Below are 17,056 nucleotides of genomic sequence, written 5' to 3' on the forward strand. Positions count from 1 at the left end.
TCTGACTTGAGCTTAAGAAAGTAAATCAAGCAATATTTGGCTAGATCATTAATAAATATGAGGTAATACTTACTGCCACTTAGGGAGACAGTTTTCAAAGGACCTCCCAAGTCATTTCCTGACTTGTCTTCAGTCACTTTCTTCCCTTTGTCCTTCTTCTCTGCATCAGTTTTCTTTGAACTACTACCACCTAATTTCAAGTTCTTAATTCTAGCTACTAGAGCACTATCAACTGCTTTTATTTGTCTAAAAGCTCTCTTCTATTCCAGCCCCTCTAAAGCATTCACAAGCTCCTTCAAGGTGATTTGTGCTAAATCTTTGAAATCCTCTAATGAGGAGATCTTAGACTCATATCGTTCAAAAAGACTCACTAGCATTTTGCTAACTAATTTGTCTTCAGGCACAGCTTTCCCTAGCAACCTAAGTTGATTCACTATACCTAATAATCTTCCAGAAAATATTCTAGCAGACTCATCTTCATCCATACTTAACATTTCAAATTGTCTAGTTAAGTTCAAAGCTTGAATATGTGTGGTTCTTTCACTACCCTGAAATTCATCCTTCAAGTGATCCCAAACTTCTTTAAGATTCTCTAAATGCATTATTCTAGCAAATATTTCATCAGTGACAGCATATTGCAAGCAAGATAAAGCTTTATACCTCTTAGCTTTGTCCTCTTCATGCTGCTTCATCTGTGCAATGGTTGGGTTGGCATGTCTTAGCACTGGCTCAGCCCCAGTTTCCACAGCTCCCCAAATGTTGAAAGCCTTCAAGTAAGACATCACTTTGACTGACCAGAAAACATAGTTCTCCCCTAAAAACCAACGGAGCTGATGTGCTTAACCCAGCTGTGGCCATGAAAAAAACAATCACAATCGGATGAATAACAAAAAAGCAAGGTAGATAAACAAGTAAATAGCACCAACAGTCCCTTAAAATCTTTATATTTACTCTGATACTATGTTTAAAACATTTGAATATTTAAACGATGAAGATGATGAACAGCGGAGAAAATAGTCAAGAGAGATGAGAGAGAAGAATACTATTTCCTCAAAAAAGCGACTTCAGCACAGCGTTTCATTTATCAACCAATATATATGTTGTTCAAAGAGAGAAAAAATGTAAGAGAAATAGCAAACCAGATGAAGCCATCTGGCCTTACAAAGACAGAGGATGCTGGGATCAATGAAAGATTCCCTGGCACAATGACTCATACATTACCTATACGACACAGTTTCACTAAGTAAAGTAGTTAAATTTTGACTTTTAACGAACATAAGATTAAACAGTAAAAAAAAACAAATAAAATGGAATATGACGGAAGAATAAAACGGTAAGAGTAAAGCTTCGAGACGGCTGCTGATTCAAGTCTTCTTCTTCCTTTTGAACCTCAGGCTTCCCTCGAAATCACTATTACCTCTTCCTCTGCAGCAGATCAAAAAACCATCAATTTCAACAGTTTCTTGCGTCACTCTCCTAGCATCCTATACGATCCCCTCATTGCCTGCCAAGATTGCATATTTGTCTTTCCTTGTAAGATTGGTACACTCAAATCCTAAAGCTGCTGCAATCTGATTCTGCACATAATTGGTAACTTCGAACTTTGATTTCCCTCCAGTATTATGTGTTTGGCAACTTGGCAACTTGTTAAGAATCTTGACCGAGCACATAGGATTTGGATTCATGAGGTGAAATGTTGAGTCTAAACATTTGAGTCCGCTAGCTGTAGATCCATAGAACAGGCTAACCTGCAATTTTATAGCTACAGGAACTATTTCATCAGTCATCTCTGCGAATAACGGGCTGAACCTTAGCAGGTACGGTTCTCTGCAAGTGGTTCCTTCAGGGCAAACCGCAAGGTCACCTTGGCTCAAAAGCTTCTTCATAATTTTTCCATCTTTCTCTCGATCTCTTGTTAACCTGACCGTCTTAATAGGGGAAATTACCTCACTGAATCTACTAATGCTGTAGGTGACAGCAGAGACAGACTTCATGAGAACTGCACTTAAAAAAAGTGGGTCTAGTAAAGTTCTGTGGTTGCAAACGTAGAGCATGCCTCCTGGTTTTTTTTCACCGTTGATTGAAGAAGCGGTAGGTTCTGGTTTTGATACGGTAATTATACACCCAGACAAGGCCAATAAAGGCATAGATAACTTAAAAGGTAATGATATGAAAATAATGGTTCTGGCGATGTTCAGAAGGAAGCCAAAGGGAAACCAAATGAACATAATTAGCGCAGCTAATGGGGTTGGCCTAAAAGCCAACCTCCCATCGTGGAAGATTAATGGCTTTGGGTATCTCTTCCTTGGAAGGGCTTGCCAATTTTCCTTTTCTGCCTCTGTTACCAAGTAAATTTCCTGTTGCAACACAGATTTTCTTAATGCTCCTTGAATAAATAAATGTACGCATAAAATAAAATAAAAAAATTAATCAGAGAAAGAGTAAGCGGCTGAGAAGTGGGGCGAATGGAAAGAAGAGTTCGTTAGTCTTAGGAATTTTACCAACCTTGCAATGTGAGAAAATCTTCTGATCGTGAGATTTTCTGAAGCAGCCTAAACCAATATTATGAGTACACTCGCTTATAACAGGTCCAGCATCCATCTTTTCCTCCATCAAACCCGAGAAGTACCCGCGAAATTCCTTCAACTCTCTTGCAACAACAGCATCAATTCCCAAGTGGTCTCTTAAGAATCCTTCAACCATGATTTTAGGCATTCCAGTCACTGCTACCCTTTTTTTGTAGCTCATCACTATATCAAAGCCTTCATAACCCACATCTTCCAGGAAGAACTTGGGCAAAATGGCAGTCCCAACTCTAAACTTCTCCTTCCTAATGCCAACAAAGCTTACAAAAACCAGAATCCTCAATCCAATCTCCTTCCCGATTAACAAAACAAGAGGGTACAGAAGAAGCAAGATAAGTGCTCTAAAGAGCCCACCTGCTTCAAAGGCCACCAGCATGAAGTAAGGAAACAGTGAACATGACTTCAGGAGTGCACCCTCCAGGTGAAAAACCAATGTCTGGTTTGCAAGCTCATCTGTGCTATGGACAAGTGTGGAATGCTTAAGAAATTTGAATTGAGTTGCAGGGCCATTGCTGACCTTGAACCTTAGACAGTGCAGCTTCCCTGATGATTTAAGCAAGGTTTCGAACAATAAGGAAAGAGCTTTTAGTGGGAAGAGCTTCTTTATTTTTGCCATTGTTTTGCTTACCTTGTGACCAAAGGGCTGAAAATTTATAGTAACGAGTATTGTTATTTGTTAGTTACTTTGGTTTAAGATAGACAATGGCTCATTTATTCCTCTAGCCGCGTCGTCGTTCTTGATAACTTTGATCGCTTATTGACAAAGGTTTCCATACATGGCCGAATTTAAGTGTTAATGTACTAGGCAAACTTGTCCCACAGCACTGATTCTCGGTTGGCCATGGTCACCTTCGGAAAAATTGATCGAAGCCACCCTCAGGACTTTATACATAAACTAACGTAGAGGGACAAAAAGATATTGAGACAATGTTTTGATGTTGCTAATTTTGCAGTGTATTTTCTCTCTACTATGGTAATCTTACAAGGGTAGTTTATATATATATTTCTAATTAATGATCTTCCATATCTTGTAAATTAAAAGAACTCAGCTAGAATTTCAATTTTTCGAAAGTCTGAGATGAAACTAGTCATGATTAATTAGACAAAAATGTGAGAAGGGGGTTGGTAAATGAGCTTTTGTCGTATGTCTTAACTCTTGGAAAAACGTGGACCATTAATAGATAGTGTTCTTGTTGTGCACTCCAATCCTTTTGTCTTTTATTAAGTTCGTTAACAATTCGTTTTCCACAGTGGTTGATGGGAGTGATTTTATTGCTTGATTCCTACTTGTTCTGTTGAAGAATTTGGTGGGAAATAAGCCTCACATAACCCACGAGATGCTCCGCTTTCAAACATTTATAGCTCTAAACTGAATCAATTTTTGGTCTTCTTTTCCATTTTACTGCCATCTCCATATGCCAGAACAATTGATGCATACAATGCTTTAAATAGGTACATATACATACATACATACATACATACATACATAATACGCAAATTAACTCCTAGCCAGGAAATAAAATTTATGTTGATCTCTTGTCCATTAAAATTGAGTCAGGTTATCAGCTGTGTATTCTGTGTCTTTCTTCTACAGCATTATTATTAATGCTATTTATTAAGGCAATTGATTCCTTCTATTGGAACAAGCACTATATTTCTAGATAGAGCCTAGAGTCACTTATGTCAGTCAAATATTTATATAAAACATAAGGGTTTAAAACATAATTAAGTGAAATTGATAATTTAGTTACCTACGTGCACCTCTTTTAAATTATTTCATGGCAATTAGTAAGAAATTAATTCAACAAATTATCAACGGAAATAATGCAAAAACTCATTATGTTTTGAGCTATACCTAAAATGAAAAATAACTCTTTATCATCTTAGAAATCCGTGCTAATTATAATCCTCACAAGAGCAATTAAAACCTAACAATAATACCCCTTTAACGCATTGGTTATACTTTCTGCCATGTAGGGAACAATTACATGTCGTAACTCACAAGCAGTAGGAGTTGCTGGTTTCTTATTTAATGCATTCTCAATTCACATGGAGAACAGATGAACAGCTGACAACCTCGCTCCAGGATGAACCATAAACTTACAAGTCACAACCAAAAACCTGTAAACAGAACTTATCGGAAAAAATCTATGAACAGACTTCTTCACTAATGTGCCTCATTTAGAAGAGCAAGTACATACTCTGGTAATACCAACTCATTGTACATTGGAAGAAAGGTTGAGCAATCCATATGTTTGGCCGCTCTCTCAAGTCCATCTTTTACCACATTGATTAAGCACCTTTGTAACTATTTACAAGATGGTAAAGTATCATTAGCCGGGAACTTTTTAATCGCAGTCCACAAATGTGTAAAATCCAATTCAACCATGAAGGGTGTGCATAGTCTGTCCCTAAAAAGCTGCAACAACAAATTTTCTTCAACACTAATTCCACTAAGATCCATTGAAGTAATGCAAGTCTTTACCCCTATAAGGTTTTCTCAAGAATGATACACCAGTTTGATTTGTCATAAAACTTATCAACGATCACAGCATTATCCATTCCAGATACCAACCTGCAGAAATTTATGTTAAAAAAAAATGAGCAGATGATATTTATCTGCATATGTATATGACAGTAGGTAGTTTACGGTCCAATCATCAAACCCCAACATCGTACTCTAAAAGAAACAAAGGAACTAATTGATTTTATTATAGTAAAATTATAGGCTTGACCATGTTCTTTCTCAACCCAAAATCATCTAAATCCCATTGACATCAACTCCCAAGGCAATTAACGATTTCCAAATTAAACTGTTGTAAGCCATTTTCTATCCCCTAGATGCAAAGAGAAGATTTTTACACCAAGTAACTACCACTGAAAAGCTTGACTTTCACCATGTCTCTTAAATCCATAGTAAGCAACTTCGGCTTGAACCAAGGGGTGAAGATAAAAGAGATGATTGCTATGATCACTTACTTGACATGTGCCAGGTTCAAAAAGGGTTCTAATATTGTTATGTCATAACAACATGTCCACTTAGATTGGTAAAATTAAGTATAGTATAAACGCCAGTTAGATAGATAAAAATTCTTTAGCAATCACATCATATATCTAGGATCAGAAACCACTATCAACCCGTTTTGGAGACTTAATGAAATGGGGGAGGAGGCTCGCTCCAGCTGCAGCCCAATCATTGGGTAATATGTTAATAAATAAATGGTCAAATAGAACTTAAAGCACTTGCAAAAATGATATTGCATACCTTTCAAGTTCACCTTCACCAAACACATGGTAATATCTGTCATACACTACAGCACCCTTCTTATCATCTTTCCTTGCCAGACAATTTGCAAGAGCACCAGAAGATGCACCACTAACTTCAGCACGATGATAAGGTAAGTGCCAAGGCACAAAATATTCCTGTTGACTCATTCCGTGTTTAGAAACGAATACATCATCTGCATTTTGGGGGGTTAAACACATTGATTGTTGCATATTCTCTGTTAAACTATCATTAGAATCTTTAGCATGTGCTTGTGAACCATTTTCCTCAGTTTCAGGAATGCTTTCTAAAGTGAAGGGTGAAGGGCCACGAACACGAGGACTACCTGGTCCTATCCACTCTTCCACATACTTTTCAGTAAGTGGAGTCCATTTGGTAAGTAATGACTTATCCTCTTGTTCTACAGCCCAAACGGTCATTAGAACTAGGCCACCCTTTTTGACCACCCGGACTAATTCTTCAATGGCTTTCTTTCTCCTACCCTCTGTACTTAAGTGATGTAACACAGCAATAGAGATTGCTGCATCACCAAAATTTGTTCTGTAAGGAAGATTAACAGCATCTGCAACCAAAACTTCATGCCCTTTATCTGCACATATTTTGATAAGAGGGGCACTTATATCACATCCTATAAAATAGCAGCTGGGAGTTAAACCCAGATATTTCCCATTTCCACATCCCGCATCCAAGATAAGAGAGCCAGTAGGCAAAGATTCCAAGAAAGCAGCAACCTTTGGCCACTTAGCAAAGCGGGTGGAACTAAAATGGGGGGCAATAGCATCATAAACACGATGGACATACTTCTTTTCTATTTCAGGAGTAGATTTCACGCTTATAGATGAGCACCTAAGGTCCTCACTTACAGACCCGGATTGCATTATATGGGGTTCTCCATCAGGTACAAGAGTACACAAACTAGAACCATCTTTTACTTTGATTTCCATCATACTGCTAAAAGTTACTGGATAAACAAATACACAAAAACTGTCAAGGGATAGAGTGCATTTACCCCAAAATCGATGGATGTACCTACCAGCTCTCAGAGAAATAAAAACCATCAGTCTTACGCATTGTGCCTAAGCAGGTTTGACCTGCATAAAAACCATTTATCAAAACACACACATCAGAACCTAAGAAACAGCAAGCTGTACATAGTTTTGCACCCCAAAATCTTTAAAAAACCATTTGGCATCACCAATCTCAATTGGATATCAATAGGGAACAACATAAATGATGGTTCTAAAATACTAGTCGAAACATCCAGGGAAGCACACACACGTAAATTTCACTAGTTTATCTATTCGAAATTCAGCAAATGCTGCTCCTTGCTTTTCAGCTGATTAATTCTACCTAGTTAATACAACAGAAGAAACCCAAACATGCATTGAAATAAAGTCAACTATTTGAGTATTTCTTCGATTAATGCACTCTTGAGCTTCAACTAAAACAAGCCTAATTTCATATCAGCAAACTAAGAAGGGGCACTAATACCAACCAGCAATAACCGCATTCCCCCCAAAACTATATAGAGTTCCAACCAAATTACCATTTTCCATTTTTTTTTCTTAACAAAGAATAAATTAAAAAATTTCAATTTTATATTCTCGTCTATGTAACAAGAAGACAAAACAGAGCTTAAGAAAAATAGCAGAATATTACTGGAAAAAAACACTAAAAATAAAATATTAATTATTCATAAAAGAAAAGGTTACTCTTTTACCAAGAGATTATGGTAGCTTACATGATTCAGTCGGGATAGAAAAGAGAGGGACTAGAGCGGTGCGGATTTCATTTGATTTTGCGAAATTTGTGAATTAGGGTTTTGCAGAGGCACGGACAGTAATTTTTTTGGGTAAAAGATAGGGGGATAACATGTCTATAGTAAACGGCGTGAGCCCTTCAACATTGGCCGATCGATTATTCTATTATTCATGAAAATTTACATTATTACTTATCCTTTTTAAGTTTTGCGAAGTTTGGTCCATGGTTTTTTTTTTCTTTTCTTTTTTAGGGCTTTACCCCAAAGGGAGCCCTTCCAGAAATTCTCTAAGGCCAGGGCCGAACCCAGGCCTAAGAGGGGGTTTGGAAATAGTTTTCAACCAGCAATAGACGCGCCTCGGTTAGAACCTCACTAGCTGCGTCATTGCCCCAAGCGCGAAGTTTGGTCCATGGTTGATACACCATTTTTTCTTCAGATTAAATGAAAGTTAGAAAGGGTAGTTATATTATTAAATTGAAATGGTATAATACTTAAAAAAATTCTTCAATTACATAAAAGGATTTAAATAAATTTTTAATTTTTTCAATGTTTAATCAAGTTTTAATATTTTAATTTTAAGATAAATAAAAATTCTCTTATCATTTTTATGTTATACGATTTAATGACATATTATAATATATAATGATATTGTCTACTGAGACATGATAAAATTATCACATTAATGGCATAAAAATGATAAATATCATTTTAATTTAATGATAATTAATTAATTATTATTTAATTTAAAATAAAAATATAAAAATTTGATTAATATTATAAATATATATATTAATTTTTTAAATAGTTTCGGAGTTTTTATAATATTATGTTATTTGAAATCAAAATTCATACATAATCATTAGGGTTAATTTTTTTTTATTCAATTGTTGTATCAGTGTTGGAAATGAATGGCTTAGTAAAAATATAGATTTTGATTTCCTAAGAATCGATTTGGGTGGCAAATAAAACCTGACATGAGAACAAACTTATTTGGATTAACATCTTAATGAAAGGTATATTTTGTTTTGAATTACTATTCAACTGTACACGAATGATAAAAACTTTTGGAATTTGTCTTTCATTTATTGCACCATTAATGTGATTGTGATTGCTTATGGTCGAACACTGAATTTGACCTAAGATGTTGAATGATATAGCTGCGGTGCAAATGGAGAACTTATTTTTTTATTTTTATCTGAATTTAGATTCAATGCATCTATCTATAGTGTAAACGTGGGAAGACAAGAAGGAATAGTTTTCCATATATCACCGTATATAGTTGGTGATTGTAGTTTACAGGTCGCGGCAGGTTTGAGACGAGAATTAAACATGTGTTTCACGAGGCCAAATTCATGTAGGAAACTCCTGTCACTCTGCTTCACTTGGCTTGGTGCAATTTTTAACTTGGAAGTCAATGAAAGGATGGGTTGAGCTTGAGATTAGTTGTTATGTGATGATTAATGGCAAAACAGAATTGTTCTGATGAATAATAGTAGTTGATTTGTGGTAAAGGATAAGGAGTTTGCTAATCTTGAGCTTAAACTTCAACAAGGGGAGTCATTCTCATTAAAGACTTTCGTGCATGCTGAGGCAACTTATAATATATCTCCTACTTTGGAGAACGCAAGGATCAGGCTTTTCCAGGCTCAGGAGATGAAGATGCAATTCCAAAGTGACAGTGACTTGGAGCTTGGAACTTGGAAAATATTGCTTAATTCAATTTTCCTGCATTGCAGACAAGGTCTATAAGATCATAACTTCTACATTTTCTCTTTGAAGATTTGTTTGTGAATGTATAGTGCGAATTGTCAGCATCAGAGTGGAAAATGTGCCACATGTTCAAGACAATTTGGTCCAAGCCAGCTGCTGCCCGACGCCTTTTACTGTGCTTTAGCAGCCAGTCTCTCATCAGCTTATGGAGTCGTGGTTCTTTTTTTGGCTCTTGGTCCCGTTACAATTGAATTAGTTTGTGCCATGTGGCTGAATAATTCTTTCTTGCTAAATAGAAACTCCACCATATAGCTAGTCTCGTCAATATTGCAAATGGTGCGATTCAATCTTTTCTTTCTTTTTTCTTTTTTTCCTAGAAAAGTGAGGCCTTGTCAATGAGAGGCCCATAATGGGACTTGAAAATCGAGGTAAGTTCAAGGAATCGTCCCGGCTGAAGTTTTTGCATTGGAAATTTCTTCTGCTTGGCGTGCTAGTGTGGAAAATATAATTTCCTGCAATCAAGGGTGAAGCTAAAATGGCTAAAAGCATCCATATCTGTCATGTTCCTAGAACGATAGTGCTAAAAAGAAACCTTGAACATTGATGGCTGGCGTGAGCAGATTGATCTCATTTTTTGTTTGCTTCCAGGAACCTCCACAGCAAATTCTGTTGCATATCCACAACAGAGATGGTCCCCGGTTGCACGTTTTTCTCGGTCAGCCTGTGGCAATCACAGGCAAGTATATATAGGCATTGCAAATGCCGTTGATCTCAAACTCAAAGCCTCCATATTAGCTTTTGAACCGAATTCTGAAACAGAAAAATGTATTATTCTCAGCATTTATCATGCATTTGCATGCCTCATGCAGTGTTGTTACAACCTAAAAGAAGTTGGAGCAGGTTGTCAAGTACATTAATAAAACAGACCTTGTTATCAATTATTTTTACTACTGTTCTCCTAGTTAAGTTCAGGCAATGTCTTTTGCGTGACACTTATTTGTGTTTCCATTCTTTTTTGGTGTAATTTGCAGTTCACATTCTAATGCTGGGAAGAGACTTGGTAAGTGCACTATGCCAAATTTATTATGTTATGTTCTACTCATTTGGAGAAACATTTTCTTCTCAAAATTTTATGGACTAACTTGGGAATATCAGTTTCAACATGTCAACGTTGTAAATATACTTTTTAATTTGTTCTGGGTAAGAACAATACAGAAGAAATTCTGCTTATAAGCTATTTTCTGCACTAATTAACAAGCATTGTAGGTCATTGCACACAGGTCCCACGAAATGTGAACTTGGAAAAACTGCGAAGTGGATATCTGTTTCCCGAGGTTGGATGCATCTAAATTTATGTTTTCATCAAATTGTTATCATATGCTAATGTCTGCATCACTATTATTTTGTAATTATAGCTTAGGGAGATCTCTTATATTCTTCCTAGCTGGTACTCTTCAATGGACTTACCTTTTTTGTTTCCTTACTCAGATATCCAAGCGAGAGTCTGAACACATGCAGAAGAATCCACACGCTAGCTTACTAAGACTTGGTATTGGTGATACAACAGAACCAATACCGGACATCATAACACTAGCAATGGTTGAGGTACTAAACATTTGGAAGTGATACTTAAAATAGTTCCCGATTTCTTCAGGTTTTCAAACTGTTTTTTTTCCTGATTTACAAAAATTGCAGCATGTACGTGGCCTATCAACAATTCTAGGTTATAGAGGATATGGAGCTGAACAAGGCAACATGGTATTATGACATTTTCATTTCTTTTTTTCTTTTGTTCGTTTTGCTAGAATGCAAGAATGCCGATGACTCCGACCAACTTTATATCATGGAACTAATTTGGAGCATTTTACCTGGATTTTTCTGAATGCCAATGGCTCTGACCAACTTTATATGGTCCTAATTAGGAGCATTTTACCTGAATTATTAAGCATTAGATTCTCTTTGTTACTATTAGCCCACCACTGTACCACATACATCCATCACTGAGTGATGATCAATCTGTTATGTAAACTGCTGCCTTTTTGTGGATTTGATTTGTTGCACATTTTGAAGATTTAGATATTCTGCCTGGATGCTTACAAAATTGGCAGGGAGACATTTTCAGTTGCAGAAAGGACTACTTAATGGAGGCCCGAAGGATGGAGTTAGGAATTCTTTGTATTGCCATTGATGAATTATGAGGCAGCGTCCCAATTTTGTTGAGACATCCTTATCAATGGTAGCAAAATGTCAAAATCATTGTCGCTGGAGTGGCACTAGGAAGTTGGCCAGCATCATAACAAATTCCTCACAGTAAAACATTTGGCAGAATCAATATAGGCATATGTATGTGTACATATACATATATGCATATGTATATGTATACATATAGGTATATACATATACATATACATATATAGGTATATACATATATAAAAAAGCTTGATCTTTTCAAATGGATCCCAAAAGAAACTTCTTTATATCATCATAGATCAAATTTCAATAGATTAGAACCATCTTTGTCATAAGAAAAACTCTAGGGCACAAGAATCACTTCTTATTGAATAATTACTCAACAGAATGCTGCATTTATATCAGACAGATTGCAAAACAGGTGTAGGAATGCTATTAGATGATGTTGATATATTTCTTCATGATGACAATATTGAATGTTTTAATTATGTATTAAAGTATGGCTTCCCAGAGGGATAAAATAGAAGTAATTGAAGTCATTCTGCTAAGAAATGTATTTTATACACTTTTCAGAACACCAAAATACATAATTTCTTCTGCTGTCTTCCGATTTTTCAGCCTGTTTCACCACCCTGCATTCACAGTTGTGTTAAGCATAGGTCAGGTCATTAATTAAAATTAAGACCACTATTTTAATTGTCAGAAGATTTTTCACTGCTAATCAGCATTGTCTCGCATAAAATTGCTTAAATTAAATGTCGACAAATTCAAAAAAAAAAAAGTGGAAGAATGAAATGCTGATGTTTGGCCAGAGAAATCAATGAATGTAGCATTCTTCAACTTTGAGAGTAACGATTTTATTTCCTTGGCAATCTGAGATGTAAGGTTGCGTGGAGTGGCATTTTTATATAGCTAACTTACTCTCTATACTTTTCATATCTAATACAGAAAGATCTTCCTCACTTTTTTGCAGGCACTAAGAAAGGCTATTGCAGAAAAACTTTACCAGGATATGGGTATAAAAGCTGATGAGATTTTTGTGTCTGACGGTGCACAGTGTGACATTTCTCGCCTTCAGGTAAGCTTCGTGTATGTGGCAAATGTGCAGACTCATCACATCAGCAGAATACAAGTGATTAACACCTTGTTTTCTGTTTTAGCTGGCTTTAAGTTAATTTTTCATGGCTTTCCCCTTTGGCAGATGCTTCTGGGACCCAATGTGACAGTGGCTGTGCAGGATCCATCCTTTCCGGTAAGTTTTCAGTAGTTTTTTCTTTTTTTATGTGTACTTAGAAAGTAAGCATATTTATTATCAAACGTAGTGATGTGGTACAACCTTGTGGACCTGGTGAATTAGGTTCCTTCAGATTATGCTCTGAGATAATTTGTTTTGGCTGTTAATACCCCTTCAATTTGTTTCTTGGTAAAAACAAGCAAGTAGAACTCTTTTAAAATTTAGCAGAAAACTAGCAACAAGCATGACAGTGATTGATATCATTCTTTATAGTTTATACCCTTTTGCCACCATATTGATGTACCATTTGGACAGGCCTATATCGATTCAAGTGTCATAGTTGGTCGAGCTGGCGAGTTAGAAGAGGAAACTGGGAAGTATGAAAACATAATCTACATGAACTGTGGCCCTGAGAATAATTTCTTTCCCGACCTGTCAACTACTCCAAGGACAGATATCATTTTCTTTTGTTCTCCAAACAATCCCACTGGTCATGCTGCATCGCGGCAGCAACTAAAGCAACTCGTAGCGTTTGCAAAGGCTAATGGGTCAATAATAATTTACGACTCTGCATATGCTGCTTATATTACAGATGAAAGCCCCAAATCAATCTTTGAAATTCCTGGTGCTAAAGAGGTTGGTAACTGCTATTAATTGTCCTATTTATTAGGTAGTTTTGCTGCAAATTTAATGTGAGATGGTTTAGATTTCTTACTAAAATCTTGCTATTCTATTCATTTGGTGTTGCAGGTTGCTATTGAAATTTCATCCTTCTCCAAATTTGCTGGGTTTACAGGTGTGCGACTTGGCTGGTCAGTGGTCCCTAAAGAGCTGCTGTACTCCAATGGGTTCCCTGTTATAAAGGATTTCAACCGCATTGTGTGCACTTGCTTTAATGGTGCATCAAATATTGCTCAGGCTGGAGGCCTTGCATGCCTTTCAACAGATGGTTACCAGGTACCACACTTTGTACAAGGGTCCGATTAAAATTTCAGTACCAAAATGTACTGATCTGAGCAATTTCTGTGAGCTGTGACAGTACGCTTCTGGCCTACTTGTAAGTGATGATGGTAAAGTTAATCTTTTCACTAAAAATTTGTATTACTGGCTGCAGGCACTACGTAATGTTATTGACTACTACATGGAGAATGCCAACATAATTGTTGATGCATTTTCATCGCTTGGTTCGAACGTCTATGGAGGCACGAATGCACCTTACATATGGGCACACTTTCCAGGATTGAGTTCTTGGAATGTATTCAGTGAAATTCTTGAGAAAACAAACATAGTGACTGTTCCAGGCAGGGGATTTGGTCCTGGTGGCGAACAGTATATTAGAGTCAGTTCATTTGGTCAAAGAGAACGTATAATAGAAGCTTCGAGGAGGATAAAAAAATTTCTAAGATGAATTATATATATATATATATATATGTATGTATGTATGTATGTATATCCTTCAGTGACTAAAGGATGAGGGGTTTCCGGTCCAATTTTAATTGATGAAATAACCTTTGTCTAGATAACAATGACTATGCGCACCAAATGTTCATGGAATTTAGTTGAAGCTTATGTTCTTTGCTGGTCATCAAACTAGAAATATGTTCAGTTCAACAGTTTTGAGTACATTTCCAAAGTTGAAGTAATTTCTAAACCTTATCATAATGTTCCATCGAATATTCAAAAGAAAACGATTGGGCACTTTTCCTTGTTAGATATTCATTTGCATCAATACCAACTCCATGTCGCACTCTGAAACTATTAGAATTTTGTTTGAATATCTGGTTTCATTGCTGAGATGCAAACTATGTGAAGTAGAAATCTAATCTAAGAAGTAAGTAAGAAGCAGGAAAGTTAACTAGCTACCCACGCTATAGTTGAGCAAGAAAACTTATGTTCCTAGCATTTCAACATCAGGTTAAACGAACTTCAAGAAAAAGAAATTGTTTAAACTGAGTGAAAGCGTTTGAAGTAGAAATTTTCAGTTTGACAATCAAATTTTCTATAATTATGATGGAATTTAGATCTCTACAGAAGCACCCCAAACAACTCTCAAAGAACTGTAATTTTGGAATCAGGAAAGTAAAGTGGAGAAAAAGGCAGAACAGTTTATAGCATCTAGTCTCATCTCTTAGGCTTTATCCTCAAGTCCTTGTCAGGAAATGCCACGATTGCAAAATTCCAAAGGCATAAAAAAGTCTGTAAATCAGCAAGTATAATATCATCCCTTGCTCAACAAGCTAAAATCCCACCTTCCAACAAAATTGACCACTTTATACGTTGCCCCTTCCCTTTCTTGTCCCTGTCTTGAAAAAATTCCAAGCCGCCATGAAATAGTCAGAATAAACAAGAAACTCAGCTCTTGATTTTGTGCTTGCTTGCTTGCTTGCCCCCCAAGCTGATACAAACATCTATAAATTAATTTCCCTCCCAATCTCATCACTTGCATAGTTCTAGCTAGCCTCTAGGGCCATGGCAACTCCTGGATACGAACTTGCTGAAGTGTATGTGATGCGGAAGCTCCATAAAGAGCAAATGAAGAGAAAGGAAGAAGAAAAAGCAAGAACAGAGGAAATCGATTTTGCAATGAAAAAGTCTGGTGGTTGTTTCTCATCGATGTTCAAGAAGATACATCCCAGTCATGTATCAACATCAGAGCATGGCAGAAACGAAGTAAAGAGTTGTGACCACGATAAAGGTTAACTGAAATTATCAGCTGCCTGGTATACTGCACTCTGTTTCTCCTCATCTTTTTGGACGTGTAAGATACTGCTTAGTAGAGTAAGGGGTTTTCCTTGCTTTCCGTTCATTTCGGACTCACCTAGATGTCAACAGCACCCAACAATATGTGCTCCTGCCTGAAATGTGAATTCAACCATATTGTAACATCGACCGGCGGATCCTTTGAGCTCGTTGCAATCAGCTTTGTATTAATCTAATGATTGTTATTTACTATGCTTAGCCTGCTGTCAGGTTGGTGTGATTAACTTATTGTTTCATGCTTGAATTTGTATATAGCAGCCTTTGTATTGTTAAAATGGTTTGTGAACTTTCTTAACTAATTTTTGGCCTCTTTATTGTTAATGTTTTAGCCAAACAATTGGCATCTCATATGCGCCAGACTTGATTTTGGATCGGCAGATTAATAATCTAAGAGACTAATAAGTGGAAGAATGATTTTAGAACAAATGATATTCATGGAATCTAGAAAGCCAAAGCAACAACCAGTTGAAAAATGCTCTGTTTCTGATGCTAAGAAAGTCTAGTGCCTTGGATATATTTGGTTACCTAATCTTCCATCTGCTTGCACAGTGATCAAGCATGCCTTAGTCTTTAGAAACATGATGATCTAGCTAAGCTTTTTCTATTTTTAATTAATAATTAATGACTTTTTTTTTGTTGGTGATAACTATAGATTGGTGAATGGTGATGATAATTGAAAAGGATAACAACCAATATGATTCAATTTCCATTAGTATGACATTTCTTTGAGCACATTAAAAAGAATGATATCGTGTATTTATTAGCAATTTAAGGTTGAGAACAAAAAACTTACCAATTATCTGACCTGACTCTATTTGATTTATGATATCATATATATAATTATATTATTTCTTTTCCTGATAACGTGTACTAATAAATAATTTCAAGGTTAAAATTAGAAAAAAAAAATAGTATGCATGATATAAAAAAAATATAACTATTCGTATCCTATCAGAAAAAAGAAATATTATAATCACAAAACTAGCATATTTTAAAATCTCTTATCTAACTTCTCACCCATATGTAAAACCATAATAAATTAATTTCAAAATTAAAAGCTTACAAACTTAAAACTAGCTAACACAATTTTGTAACTTAATTTGATTCAGAATAACCTTTGCAAGCAACCTCAGAAAGATGTTAAATAAGGTTTTAAGGCAAACTACAACTACTTTTACATTATTGATAACGGTTTTTAACTTCTTAAGAAAATTAGAATTAAGAAATCAGTAACAAACAAAATGAAGGAGAAATACAATTAAACTAAATAATGTTTATAAGAGTTTCTTAAAAAGAATTTGTCTTCTTTTGTAAACTAGCTTAAGAGGTTTGCCAAAAACGTGGTTGAGAGCAATTCATGTCTATAAAACTTTTATCAGAATAAAAGAGGTTACTTCACAATCTTAAAAAGATGAATTAACATATAGAATGATTTTTTTAATTTAAACAAAAGAAAGGAAATATTGGGAAAATAATTTATCTTTATCTTTCGGTCAAGAAGATCTTCCACAGCATGGCAAAAAATTTATTAC

General features: G+C 35.8%; 3 protein-coding genes and 1 non-coding gene across 5 annotated transcripts; 1 reads left to right on the forward strand and 3 right to left on the reverse strand.

Annotated features, from left to right (window-relative positions):
- Positions 1-660: 660 nt before the first annotated feature.
- Positions 661-3,240, reverse strand: LOC110416110 (putative glycerol-3-phosphate acyltransferase 3). 2 transcript variants are annotated; one of them, XR_016351212.1, is made up of 3 exons: positions 2,506-3,240; positions 1,044-2,357; positions 661-848 (listed from the first exon to the last, which is right to left on the reverse strand). XR_016351212.1 is itself a non-coding variant. In XM_021427955.2 (2 exons), the coding sequence occupies exons 1-2, from the start codon at positions 3,199-3,201 to the stop codon at positions 1,485-1,487; spliced, it is 1,569 nt and encodes a 522-aa protein (XP_021283630.1). In that variant the 5' UTR covers positions 3,202-3,240; the 3' UTR covers positions 661-1,484. The 2 variants fall into 2 exon arrangements, 1 of the variants encoding a protein (XP_021283630.1); XM_021427955.2 differs by having other exon boundaries at positions 661-2,357.
- Positions 3,241-4,606: 1,366 nt separating this feature from the next.
- LOC110416113 (S-adenosyl-L-methionine-dependent methyltransferases superfamily protein) lies at positions 4,607-7,775 on the reverse strand. Its single transcript, XM_021427957.2, has 4 exons — positions 7,613-7,775; positions 5,851-6,962; positions 5,071-5,160; positions 4,607-5,004 (listed from the first exon to the last, which is right to left on the reverse strand). Exons 2-3 carry the CDS (start codon positions 6,927-6,929, stop codon positions 5,073-5,075), a joined length of 1,167 nt encoding a protein of 388 aa, XP_021283632.1. The 5' UTR covers positions 6,930-6,962; positions 7,613-7,775; the 3' UTR covers positions 4,607-5,004; positions 5,071-5,072.
- A 107-nt stretch (positions 7,776-7,882) lies between these two features.
- LOC149527187 (U4 spliceosomal RNA) lies at positions 7,883-8,033 on the reverse strand. The gene has a single exon (XR_016351296.1). It is a non-coding gene; the product is annotated as a U4 spliceosomal RNA (small nuclear RNA).
- A 2,100-nt stretch (positions 8,034-10,133) lies between these two features.
- On the forward strand, positions 10,134-14,426 carry LOC110416112 (aminotransferase ALD1, chloroplastic-like). The gene is made up of 10 exons (XM_021427956.2): positions 10,134-10,240; positions 10,372-10,400; positions 10,607-10,674; positions 10,829-10,945; positions 11,036-11,098; positions 12,504-12,608; positions 12,732-12,782; positions 13,080-13,400; positions 13,515-13,721; positions 13,879-14,426. Exons 1-10 carry the CDS (start codon positions 10,164-10,166, stop codon positions 14,170-14,172), a joined length of 1,332 nt encoding a protein of 443 aa, XP_021283631.1. The 5' UTR covers positions 10,134-10,163; the 3' UTR covers positions 14,173-14,426.
- The last annotated feature ends 2,630 nt before the right edge of the window (positions 14,427-17,056 follow it).

Source organism: Theobroma umbraticum, unplaced genomic scaffold, assembly GCF_002168275.2.
Source record: "Theobroma umbraticum cultivar Fairchild unplaced genomic scaffold, ASM216827v3 scaffold_51.0, whole genome shotgun sequence".
NCBI lineage: Eukaryota > Viridiplantae > Streptophyta > Magnoliopsida > Malvales > Malvaceae > Theobroma > Theobroma umbraticum.

Excerpts from the sequence above, each read along its gene's own strand:
- LOC110416110 (XM_021427955.2), bottom strand. The coding sequence starts at position 3,201 with ATGGCAAAAATAAAGAAGCTCTTCCCACTAAAAGCTCTTTCCTTATTG. Across the intron at positions 2,358-2,505 it reads AGATTTTCTCACATTGCAAG|GAAATTTACTTGGTAACAGA; the intron begins GTTGGTAAAATT and ends GTGTTGCAACAG.
- LOC110416113 (XM_021427957.2), bottom strand. The coding sequence starts at position 6,929 with ATGGTTTTTATTTCTCTGAGAGCTGGTAGGTACATCCATCGATTTTGG. Across the intron at positions 5,161-5,850 it reads GGTGAAGGTGAACTTGAAAG|GTTGGTATCTGGAATGGATA; the intron begins GTATGCAATATC and ends AAATTTCTGCAG.
- LOC110416112 (XM_021427956.2), top strand. The coding sequence starts at position 10,164 with ATGTATTATTCTCAGCATTTATCATGCATTTGCATGCCTCATGCAGTG. Across the intron at positions 10,241-10,371 it reads CCTAAAAGAAGTTGGAGCAG|TTCACATTCTAATGCTGGGA; the intron begins GTTGTCAAGTAC and ends TGTAATTTGCAG. Across the intron at positions 11,099-12,503 it reads GAGCTGAACAAGGCAACATG|GCACTAAGAAAGGCTATTGC; the intron begins GTATTATGACAT and ends ACTTTTTTGCAG.